We start from the raw sequence: 13,315 nt of genomic DNA on the forward strand, positions 1-13,315 counted from the left end.
AATGACAAGTTCTAAATCCATATAAATACATGGGTCAAATAAATGGGTCAAATTAGATGTAATAATACATAGTATATTTAATCAAAATTAGGAAACATTATATATTTAAGAATATTTTATTCATCATCAATTCTACGAGATATAAACTGTCTTTTCATTTCAAATGTAACAATACCAGCAGCTACACCAACATTCAAGCTGTCAACACCGTTAGTCAATGGTATATTAATACGAGTGCAATTTCTTTCACGTAATAATTTACATGATTGGAGACTTATACCCTCAGTTTCGCCACCAATAACAAGTACCATTTCTCTTTTTGTAAAATCTACTTCATAATAAGATTTAACTGGAAGTTGAGATATTACCTTTCTTACTAATAATTTTGTTTTTGCGGTTGGTTTATACGTTTTAGTTTGACTTATCAATTGGTTTATTTCGCTATCTTCAGTTTGATCGTTATTCGCATCTAGATTATCTTGTTTCATATAATTATCATTGACTTCGAGGGAAGGAGTTACATTTGACTCTGGATTAACAGTATGATCTCTTAAATCATTTTCATACGCTAGATTATTGTCTGTTAGAAAAATTGCAGACTCATTACTTATTAACGTTGGAATTTCATCCCATGAAACAGATGTAACTATTGGTAATCGAAAATGTGCACCTGTGGCACTGCGCACAACTTTGGGCTCCCACAAATCCACACATCCTGAAAAAAGCCTAAATTAATAACTAAATCTATTATAAAATTAATGACACTAATTACCTTTCATTAGTAATAACTTTTCGCAACCAACTGCAGCAGCAGCTCTCAGAATACTCCCCAAATTTCCTGGTTCTCTGATATTATCACAGATAATAGTTAAAGGGATAGCATCATTAGCAGGTTTCTTATTACTTACATCTGGAATTTCAAAGATTCCTGTAACAAAAATAACAATAATTACACAAGTGTCTACATTTTTGGGTTATGCTAATTAATAGCTCTCTTTCAAAAGATCTATAAAATCCAAATATTTATATATACCAATTATTCCAGGAGAAGTTGTCAAGTTGGACCATAACTGAATTGTACGATATGGAATTTTATACAATTTTACTTCTTTAGGAAGTGACAGTGGCAATACGTCAGATAATCTGTTGAAAAATATCACTTTTGGAACTACCCCTGCCTGAATTGCATCTTCAATTAATCGAGAACCTTCTAATAGCATCTGACTGTTTTTTTCTCTTCTCTTTTTTGTTTTGACATCTATCATTAACGAGCTGAAACATACAGTATTATTTAAATGTAGAATTTGTTATACTTTTCAAGTATTACTTAGAAATTATATACCTTATCATCTTATCATCTGCTTTAAGAGCTATATATTTTTGTTCTATCGCAGTACTTTCTTTAATTTCATTTTCCTTTTGATTCTCCTTTTCTTTTCTTTGATGTGTCCTAACTCTTGATCTTCCTCTATGTGCTTTAGGAGCTCTTTGCTTATCAACTTTGGTTGTATCATCAGTATCAAAAAGCTCATCTTCATTGACAATAGCAACAGGTCTTCGATTAACCCATTCAGTACTGTATCTGCATTTATTTGCCAATCTTAAGTCGACTATTCGCGAAAGTTTCGTACCGTGAATCGACCTAAGTGATAACTGCACAATACTTGACAACATTCTTATTTGGAAAAATCAATTCCAAGTGTCATTTATAACCATTCAATGAATAATTATTTTAATAATCACTATACTATAATAATGCCTTGTGATAATATTTTATCTTAACACAATGGCACGCTTTAATCAAGTTGTTTACTCAAGTTATTGAAAGTCTAAATAAATTTACCGCATGCTCCAACATGCACTCGACGCCATGAATGTCCATGAACGCTTTAAAACACTCAGTCGATAAAGTCGATAACTGGCAAGTAGACACGACAAATTAGCGAAGACTCAAACCCCATTAGCAAAAATTCGAACCAAAATTGTAAATATCAAGATCATATCTACATGAATTATTTACATATTTTTTGTCATATTTAAACTTGTTTCATATAGACAATACAAGCAATGTCAATTATTATAATTGGATAAATACAAAAAGAATTACAAATCATATATAAAATTGTTTAATTAATATATCTAACTTTATTTTTAGTACTTGTAAAATTTAAAAAAAAAATGCAATATTCAAAATTAAAAAAAGAAATATCATTTTTACTAAGTAACATTAAACTAACAAAAATAGTTATTCCTAATATTTCATATTCAAACCTTTTGACAAAAAATTTAAATTTACAAAAATCAAATATGAGAAGACTATAATCAGTAAAGAGATTGCGCTTTCTAAAATTCTAAAAATATTTCCAAGTTCGACAAATTATGGTTCAATTTGCAAAAATCAACAAAGTTTATTTGATATAAAAATATTTATTAATTTTTCAAGAATATTTCCAGATTTCGTCTTATCCGCTTTTTCTTGTAATTTTCTTGTAACGCGTAACTTGTAAAACTTGCCACATTGTGGTAGAAGCTGTAATACAAAAATGATAAAAGAACATAGAAAAAATGTCAGTTTTTAATTAAAAATAAATTTAATTAAAACTTAAGTTAAAAATTAATGAATATTTTTATAAATTATTTTGTTACATTAAGAATGCTATGATTACGTATTATAATTTATATCATATATTTGTTAGACAATAATTCTAACAAAAACAATTTATGGTAAAAGTTTATAAAAGGGGAGCAGTCTCTGATGACTTTGACATATGTTATCAAGGAGAAGGTCCTAGATAACTTTTCTTTATAAATTAATCGACGCTTTCATAAAATTTTTGAGATATACATAGAAAAAAACAGTTTTTCTTAATTCTTTCAAAAAATATTTATTTTACAAGAAAATGTGTTAAACAAAAAATAAAGCTTACAAAAAACTCTACAAATAAGGTTTTATATACATTTTACCTAACTTCAATACTTTAGTCGTTATAGTAGAAAAACTTTTAAAATCAGTTTTTTTATTTTCATTAATAATTTATTTTCAGTAATAACAACATACTCATACATATACATACACACGTGTGGGGGGGGGGGTGCAAGGAGATGGGCCTACGGCCTATCCCTTCCCGCACTCACCCTGTCTCGGTAGGGGACCTCGCTTTACAACCTATCTATCGGGGTGAGTGCGGAAAGAGTAAGCCGTAGGCTGTGTGTGTGTGTGTGTGTGTGTGTGTGTGTGTGTGTGTGTGTGTGTGTATGTGTGTGAGTATATGTGTAGTTATTACTGAAAATGGATTATTAATGAAAATAAAACTTATTTTAAAATAGTTTTTCTACTATAACGACTAAAGTATTAAAGTTAGGTAAAATATGTATAGAACCTTATTTGTAGAGTTTTTTGTAAGTTTCATTTTTTGTTTGACACATTTTCTTGTAAAATAAATATTTTATGAAATAATTAAGAAAAACTGTTTTTTTTTTTAACAATATCTCGAAAACTGTACGCCGATTAATTTATAAGGAAAAGTTGTCCAGGATCCTCTCCTTGATAACAAATTTCAAGGTCAAAGTCATCAGAAGCTGCTCCTCTTTTATGAACTTTTATCAAATTTTTTTCTAGATTTTTTAATACATCTATTTTTACATAAAAAATATAATTTTTAATTTTAATACAATTTTCAATTATTATGGAATTTATTAACATATTAATATACATATGTTAGATAATAATATGAGATAATATTGTTAGATAATAATTTTATATTCTGATAAAAGTTTATTTGTGGTCCATATAATATGTGGTTCATTATAATGGTAACATGCATCGTGCTATTGTCAAAGTTTAAGTTTCTGTCGTTTTTATGTTAAGATTATTGTAAAATATTAAATGCAGAATAAGATGCCTTAAGGATCTAGAAAATAAAGAAAATAATGTAGTTATACGCCATATTAAATAATACTTCAAAGATAACATTCATCTTAGTACTGACTGTAGCATAAGATTCCAACGATAACGTTACCAAGAAGCTACTGGTAAATTTTATAGGTTTTGTACTACGCATCATAATCATCAGTAAATCTTTTCGTTCGCTAATTGTCAGTAATATCCACTCCATTTTATACACCGCTTCACTCAAACCAATACTCTGCATAAATAAAAAAATAATTAATATAAAATATATCACTATATATATATAATCTGTAATTGTAAAAGAAATGTGCTACACAAACATATTTTTCTGTAATATAATTTTTTGTTTGTACAAATTGTTTATATAAGTAAAGAAACAGAGAGTTTTAACTACCTTAAGTATAATTTCGTTTCCTGCCCAACAATACATAAAAATTTGCACAAACATGCAAGATGTATAAATACCTAACTTTATAAAGTCTGTAACTGTTTTATGAGAAGATAAATAGTATACACTTGTACACAACACTAATATGCTGACAAAAAATTGTATAAAAACTATTTGGCTAAATACCTTATTGACCATTTTGGCAAATCTAAAAATATACGTTTATTATATACTGTAAATTGTACAAATAATATATAAATTATTCTAAAGATATATATACAAAAAAACGTAATAATTTTTTCAACTTCTTCACAAACCTAATTATATATAAATGATAATGGATATTTTCTGATAATCTGCTGGTTTTATTTGTAGCGCTGTTTAATTCATTTTCTTGTTTTTCATCAGACTCGATTACTTTCCGAAGACGACATATAAGAATGTCAAATTGTGCGCATATTTGTAGACAAAATCCTAATATCACGGTTTCCGTAGCGACGTTTACGAATGTAGAAAGAGCCATAGCTACTATTAATTTAAGGGATGTAAGCCAGAATAGAAAAGTTGAAGTATAATCGTATGGTATCCATGCTCTAATAGGCAATTCACCTTGTAAAGCAATGAGCACTTCTCCTATCGTAATACCAGTGAGAGAAAACGATGCCAAAATCGAATAACTCATGGTGTATGACCTATGTACACAGAGTTTTATATACATAAATATAACGAAATAATTATATATAAGTATAATGATAATTTTTTTCTAAGAAATTTCATGAACAAATTAATTCTATGCATTTTATTTTTTCAATTTTAAAATATAAGAATTTAACTACAAAAATTTAGTTTAGCAAATTTTATCACATTTCATGTGATAACGAATATGACGAGACTATTTAGAATTACGGATTATTTTTTCGATTATCATCTTGATTGAATTTGTTCTTTTATATTTAATTTACATTTGATCAATATCAATAATAAATAAGATTGCAAATAAATTATCCAAGATCGCTTACTATTAAGAATCATATTAGTATTTCTGAACACTTGCCTAATTAAACGATCATATTTCATTTGAATATTAATCTCTTCTTCGTTGCAGGCTTTGCATGGTTTCTCTTGCAACATTTTGATCAAGCTGATGAATTCACTACGGCGAGCTGTGGCAGTAACTGCTTTACAGTATACGGCAATAGCCGAAAGAAGTAATGACAAATTCGTAGTAAAGTCATCTATATTGTCAACAATAAAGATGGTATCGATCAATTGAGTAAGCACAAAAAAGGTCAACAGATACAGCGAAAAGAAGTTAAGTACGCTGTACGAGCATATCGAGCATTTCGAAGACCATTTGATCGGTCGCCATACACCACCGATTGTGTAGAATAAAAAATTGAGAGCGAGTATCTGCATTTCTATGATTGCTGCAATCTAGTATAGCCAGAAAACATCTTAGTTTATTCAGAAATAATTCTTGCTAACAATGTATTAAAATAATGTATTTCTAATGCGCGAGAGAAGTTTTTCTTTACTTCTATTTAAATATAAAGACAAATTTTTTGACTGTAAAAATAGAAGAAAATGTAATACTTTGTAATAAACTGGGAAAACTTATTTAAGGAAATGTTATTATAATTGTTATAATAAAGTAATATGATCACATCATACTGTGAAAATTTTGAAATCTAGACAAAATTATGAATTTAAATAAACGTAAAAGTTATGTTTTTGCTAAATGGCGCTATTTTTAATTTTTAAATTAAATTTAATTAAAAACTTTAAATATATGTAATTTAGCTGTTCGTACATTTATGTAATTAAAATGGACACTTGTCGATTTTACAATATATGTATGTGATATTTTACAGCATGTGAGACTTTCCCAGATAACAAAACGTGTCTCAGCAAAATCATGCAAATCTGTGACTACTTATAAGGCTGACAACTTGCCATATATTTGTCTTCAATTTCGAAGCGACACGTAGACAACAATATACCTATTGCCAATAATTTAACGGTAAGTAGCATCAAAGTTATCTCGGCAAAATAGCAGCATTGTATGATTCTGTAGTCATTATGGTAATAGCAAGAATTTTGATGATAACATGATGATTCAAAGTTTCCAACAAGTTGCTATTTAAAGTTGTCGTATTGACATCAAATGTCAACAAATGCAAAGATAGTTGCTGCAGTTCTGATAGCTTAATACAAATTGTGATGCAAGCAATATGCTATACAGACACGTTGCTATCTGAGATTATCTACAATAGTCTTGTTTCAACTTGCACGTACCTTATAAATAGCTTCGAAATATTTCACAAATTTATTCTTTACATATACTTCATTGTAATACAGCTCTGTCATATGATTCTTATAATTTTTAATATAAAAAACATATAGTTTATAATAAACAAAATGTGTAACTTCAATTTGTACGTACAGTTTTCCGTATAGAGAAAGATAATTAATACAGAGAGAACGTGACAAAGGTTCTTGAGATACTACGAATAATTGCGTACATTTTCAACCCCACATGGTACATTGAAGTTAATGAGTTATTAACAACTTATAGCGACTCTTACTGGCGCAGCTGATACGTACCGTCGTGCTGTATTAATTATGATCTAAACTTGTCATTTGATGGAATTGTGGATGATTAAATATTTTAATATGTTGCTGTGCTCTCCCTCAGGGAAATACATCATGCTGGTCAAGGCAGTATTTATTATAAAAATTTACCGATCGATCGGTTCTCACATTTCTTAATACTAGTAATTAACGACTTGATAGACGTTCGTTCTTCCGCAATCTATATTTTTTGTCGGTATGCAAATGTCGTTGTTATGTGACAAATGTTGTCATCTTACCATTTGAATTCAAAATTAATTCTAACATGTTGCATTGTTCCCAGGAAATAAACTACACCTCACGGAAGCGTTTTACTCTGACTCTTGAGTTCCCCAACTACAAACGTAGTATACGACGTGTTTAGTTACGTTTATTGGAATGGAATTATCGAATAAGAAATTCGACAGTGTCGACCTGCAAGGCTCTTGAAAAATCTAAAAATCACAATAAATTCCATTAATATTTTTCCTGATATAATTATCACAGTGAGTGATCCACAGATGAAACGTGATTTGGATCGAAAGGAATTAAGAGGCTTATATGTCAATAATAGCAAAACAGAGATCACTTTGAACGATGACTTATATCAAGTTAAAAATAGTTAAACTTATTAAACACCAGAAGTTCATGGAGGTCACTTGGAATCTTAACAGATATATATAAATAGATCAACTAAACAAGTCGTAATAGCATTTGAAGTAAATACATCTGTAGATCTATTCTTTGCGAAGAGCTCGATGTGTCAACATTTATCGTGCTTGTTTACAGATTGAAAAGTGATTAAGGAAAGAACTGTGAGAAAGTTTTGTTACAGTGCAATGCCAGTTTATGATCATTAATGTGAAACAATCTACCTTCTTTTAGCATTGTTTTAAACTTTACCTGACTTTATTCAAATCTGCTTTGCATATTTGACTTTCATCAAATCCGCTGTTAATAATTCTCTAACGTGATAAACCTGAAGAGAATTAGTTATCGCAAAGACTTGAACTTCGTCGATATCAGTGAGTTCTTCCAATTAATAGACAAGTAAAAATAATTACATGATAATTACAAGTGCAATTTAATAATATTTATTTATTATTTTTTATTTGTGTCTTCCGTGTTAATGTGTTTTTACATGTGTAAATGTATAGCATACACTTTTTTGTAAATTTTTTTTTTTATATAAAAGAATTTAATATTAAAAGTTTGTAAATATGGAAAGGGATGCAAAGTAAAAATCAGTTAATAAAGTGAAAATTTAGACATTTCTCTTTCTATATTATTGTTATTGTATATACCTCAATCAAAGGAAATATAACAAATAAAATTTGAGAAAAAATCCATTTTTGCTTAAAAATATCTAATTTATGATATCATTTCTCTAGTTATTATTGATAAAATGAGAAGAAAATATTCCACAGGTCTGTATGCAAAGTTGTATTACACAGTGGCACAAACAAATCCGGAACGAGACAAATTGCATTTTGTAGTTTTTGGACTGAGTACGAATCCGCTTTCCAAATTGCTCCATCACGTCACAATTTGAGAAAATTGGCAATTAAAGTTACAAAAAAGGATTATTTTTATTTTTATATTTTGTCATATTATAATTATGAAATATGATGTGATGGAGAAGTTCGACTGCAATCAAAATTAAGTATGTAGTTAGGATTTTCAACCCTTAAAAGAAATTTTTGGTGTCAGCTCTGATTGATAAGATATTCATATAGGCAGAAAGTAATTGCGGAAAGTTGTAAATTCGATCATGACAATTCCTAAGCAACTTTCAATTAAATTTATTTCAACAACTTTATGTTTCTAAATTGTTGAATAGAAATTCGATGTCAAAGTTGAGAAATTCAAAATGGCGGATTTTTATACAAGTAATACAAAATAAATCTGTAGTTATAAAATTATAATAGCTTCTTAATTTAAAAAAAGTAATAAGTAATTAAAAGTTATGAAAGCAGAATATTTGTTGAAGACCATTCTATAAGTAATAATACAACACGTATAATCACAAAGCAGTATAATTTAGTACTTAATAAATATTTAACACTAAAATAAAGATTTTGAACAATATTAATTATATTAAAATACATTTTAATATATTAAATATTATATTGTTAATTATTTCAGACAAAACAGAAAAACAACATGCTTTTAGTCCATTTTGGATAAGATTCCGTTTATTATTATTTTGAAATTGTGGACATTAATAATGGTGATGATAATCTCTTTTCTTACATTTTTGTTTTACACCTCGCTCGGTAAAAAATATTTTATATATAATAATAATATACAGTTATATATAATTATACATATATTAAATATGTTCATATATATATGAAATTATATATAATAATATATAATTTATGCATGATTTTTATATATAATTATATACAATTATGTATAATCGTATATAATTATGTATAATTATATATAATGACTACATGAAATTATGTGCAATCATTATACATGTATATAATTATGTATATTTTAATCAATATATAACAGAAAGTAACGCGGTAAATACGAGTCGGGCAAATATTTATAATATATTTTAGAATATATAGACATATTTAATGTATAATTATGAATAATTATGTACAATATAATTATGCATAACTAATCATATACGAAAAATTTTTTACCAGTCGAGAATGTGCCATAGTTCAAATAAACATAAAAATATATACGAATAAATAAGTATATACATACACGCATACACATATGCATATATATATATATATATATATATATATATATATATACACGTCACAACAATAAAAAGTTGTTACAAAAAAAATATAATTTACTAAAATCAATATTGATCAAACAACAAGTTTTTTAGGATTTTTAATAAATTTAATTAATAAGAATTAAACAAAAATAAATAAATAAATAAAAGTCGCAAGAAGGAAATAAATTTTCAGCGAGAAGAAAATAAAATTTAAAACTTACGCAACAACCGCGGTTTACTTTTATTAGCCTACATAATTTTAACTTTTAACAATCTTAAGTGTACCAAACTTTATGTGATTTTGATTTTTAATAAGATTTTAATTAATTTACTCTCAAATAAAATTTCACCAATCATAGAAAATTTTCTTCTAGATTTTCCAATTTATCTGTTTTAACATAAAAAATACAATTTTTAAGTTTGATACACTTCAATTATTATGGATTTTTTAAATATATTAATATATGTTAGACAATTATATTGTTAGATAATTTATATTCTAATGAAAGAGTATGTTCTTGGTTCATATAATGGTTATAATAGTAACATGCACTGTGCTATTGTTAAGATTTAAGTCTTCATCGTTTTCCTTTAAGATTGTTGCAAAATATTAAATGCAGAATAAGATGTTTTAAGGATCTAGAAAAAAAGTAAGATAATATAAATTACACGCCATATTGAACATTGAATACTTAAGAAATAATATTCATCTTAGTACTGACATTAGCATAAGATTCCAGTGACAATGTGACTAAGAAGCTACTGGTAAATTTTATAGGTCTTGCGCTACGCCTCATAATCATCAGTAAATCTTTTTGTTCGCTAATTGTCAATAATATCCACTCCATTTTATACACCGCTTCACTCAAACCAATACTCTGCATAAATAAAAAAATAATTAATATAAAATATATCACTATATATATATATATATATACAGGGTGTTCGATAATGGTTGTCCCCACGTTTTACCATAGGAGTACGCATTTGTAATTTCTCATATAATAATATGTTAGAAATATATATCCGTCGATAAATCATGCTCCTATGGTAAAACGTGAGTACAACCATTATCGAACACCCTGTATATATATATGTATGTATATATATATATATACATACATACATACATACATACATACATATATATATAATATTTATAATTGTAAAAGGAATGTGCCACACAAATACATGTTTCGGTAATATAAACTTCTGTCTGTATAAATTTTTTGTATATGTAAAGAAACAGAAAGTTTTAACTACCTTAAGTATAATTTCGTTTCCAGCCCAACAATACACATAAATTTGCACAAACATGCAAGCTGTATAAACACCTAACCTCATAAAGGCTGTAACTGTTTTATGAGAAGATAAATAGAATACACTTGTACATAACACTAATATGCTGGCAAAAAATTGTACAAAGAGTATTTGGCTAAATATCTCATTGACCATTTTGGCTAATCTAAAAATATACGCTTATTATATACTGTAAATTGTACAAACAACATATAAATTATTCTAAAGATATATATACAAAAAAACATGTAATAATTTTTTTAACTTCTTCACAAACCTAATTATATATATATGATAATAGATATTTTCTGATAATCTATTTGTTTTATTTGTCGCTCTGTTTAATACATTTTTGTAAACTTCTTGTTTTTCATTAGACTCTATCACTTTCCGAAGACGACATATAAGAATGTCAAATTGTGCGCATATTTGTAGACAAAATCCTAATATCACAGTTTCCGTAGCGATGTTTACGGATGTACCAAAAAACAGAGCTAATATTTGTTGAAGGGATGTAAGCCACAATAGAAAAGTTGAAGTATAATCGTATGGTATCCATGCTCTAACAGGCAATTCACCTTGTACTAATACAGTGAACAAAAATCCTATTGTACCAACAATTAAAGAACTCGATGCCAAGACCAAATAATTTATGGTGATTGACCTGTGTACGCAAAGTTCCATCCAGAGTTACAATCAGGATTGGAAAAGTTATTTTGTAAAAGTAATTAGTTACAGTTACAGTTTTTTTCTTTCACAAAATAACTAATTACAGCTACGAGTTACTAACTTTGACGAGTAACCCGTTACAATTGCAGTTATTGAAAAAGTAATGCGTAGTTACTTTTTAGTTACTTTACTGTTAATTTTTTGTAATATTTTAATGCATTACTCTACACACACACGCACACGCGCGCGCGCGTGTATGTGTGTGTACGTTTTTAATAATGCTCATGAACGTTGCAAGCCTTAAGTAGAATACGTCTAGGAGCGAAATCCGTATGCTCAACATCACAGCGTCCCTAAATTTGACAACATGTTTTAATACAAATAAAATAATTTAATAATGTTATAAACTATATATATATATATATATATATATATATATATATATATATATTTTATAACATTATTAAATTATTTTATTCGTATTAAAATATGTTTTCAAATCATACTGTGATGTACGGATTTGGCTCCTAGACGCATTTCACTTAACGCTTGCAATGTTCGTGAGCATTATTAGTTCTTATTTAATATTCGATAAACGACAAGGATGAAATGATTCTAATTGTAAGAATGTTGTGAGTGTATTGTGGAACACACTCTAATGATTTCTCTTAATGAATAATGTTGCAGCGGCCGATTTCTGGCAACTTTGTATAGATAGTGTATTTAATACACAGCAGTGTACTATATTTACTTATTATCAATAAATAGTTAGCAGTTGATTATGATATTTTCTTATCTTCAGATGTAACTTTACATTAAATTGATAATAAGTTTGAAATATGTAAAGTAATGGTAAAAGTAACAATTATTTTAGTTACCAGTTACTAAAAAAAGTGTAATTAAGTTATAATTACAAATGGAAAAAAGTAACGAAGAGGGGACTGTAACTGTAACTTTATTATAACCCAGTAAACAGAAATGGATTGAAAATTTGTAATCCATTTTAATTCATTTGAATACATTTTGGATTAAAAGATAGCAAGTCATTTCAATCATATGTCAATAATTAAAATGGATTGGATAACCCGTGAAAACTTTTTTTACATAAGAAAATAAAATAAAATAAAAATTACTTTATTTCAATCCCGTTTCATAGATTAAAATGAATTATATGGTCTACATAACTTTTTAAAATTGAAAAAAAAATGGAAATCCAGTAATTTCAATCTCACTTTATGCATTAAAATGGATTCAAGGAATTTTTAAACTTTAATTGGATAGAAATGGATTCGTATGGTCATTATCAAATCCAACTTCTTGACTTTTTGAATCTATTTCTATCCATTTTTAATATTTTGGATCTATTTCTGTTTGCTAGGAAGTAACGAGTTATTTCTCATCCCTGAATATAATTAATATAAATGTAATTAATATAAATAATATTAATATAATATTAATATTAATATAATTAATATAAATATAATTAATATAAATAATATAAATGTTTTGATCCTAATAAATTTTTGGAAAAAATTAATATGTACATTATTATCTTAATTCATAAATATATATATAGTATATATATATATATATATATATATATATATATATATATATATCTACAAAGATTTAATTTAATAAGTTTGATAATATGAAATAACGATTTAAAATGAGAGATTTTTTCGACAAT

The 13,315-nt window shown here is 27.0% G+C and overlaps 2 protein-coding genes across 6 annotated transcripts; both read right to left on the reverse strand.

Moving 5' to 3' along the window:
- Nucleotides 1-52: 52 nt before the first annotated feature.
- On the reverse strand, nucleotides 53-1,893 carry LOC105194421 (rRNA methyltransferase 3, mitochondrial). The gene is made up of 4 exons (XM_011159316.3): nucleotides 1,343-1,893; nucleotides 1,034-1,272; nucleotides 773-928; nucleotides 53-715 (listed from the first exon to the last, which is right to left on the reverse strand). The coding sequence occupies exons 1-4, from the start codon at nucleotides 1,672-1,674 to the stop codon at nucleotides 117-119; spliced, it is 1,326 nt and encodes a 441-aa protein (XP_011157618.2). The 5' UTR covers nucleotides 1,675-1,893; the 3' UTR covers nucleotides 53-116.
- Nucleotides 1,894-3,674: 1,781 nt separating this feature from the next.
- On the reverse strand, nucleotides 3,675-6,545 carry LOC105199467 (odorant receptor 46a). 5 transcript variants are annotated; one of them, XM_039446478.1, is made up of 5 exons: nucleotides 5,353-6,545; nucleotides 4,908-4,990; nucleotides 4,616-4,826; nucleotides 4,305-4,506; nucleotides 3,675-4,145 (listed from the first exon to the last, which is right to left on the reverse strand). In XM_039446478.1, the coding sequence occupies exons 1-5, from the start codon at nucleotides 5,712-5,714 to the stop codon at nucleotides 3,912-3,914; spliced, it is 1,092 nt and encodes a 363-aa protein (XP_039302412.1). In that variant the 5' UTR covers nucleotides 5,715-6,545; the 3' UTR covers nucleotides 3,675-3,911. The 5 variants fall into 5 exon arrangements, 4 of the variants coding, with proteins under 4 accessions (XP_039302412.1, XP_025989635.2, XP_039302413.1 ...); XM_026133850.2 differs by having other exon boundaries at nucleotides 3,675-3,911; nucleotides 3,990-4,145; nucleotides 4,616-4,990; XR_005574260.1 differs by having other exon boundaries at nucleotides 4,004-4,145; nucleotides 4,305-4,396; nucleotides 4,485-4,506; nucleotides 4,616-4,990.
- Nucleotides 6,546-13,315: the final 6,770 nt, after the last annotated feature.

This window comes from Solenopsis invicta, chromosome 3 (genome assembly GCF_016802725.1).
Source record: "Solenopsis invicta isolate M01_SB chromosome 3, UNIL_Sinv_3.0, whole genome shotgun sequence".
Lineage (NCBI taxonomy): Eukaryota > Metazoa > Arthropoda > Insecta > Hymenoptera > Formicidae > Solenopsis > Solenopsis invicta.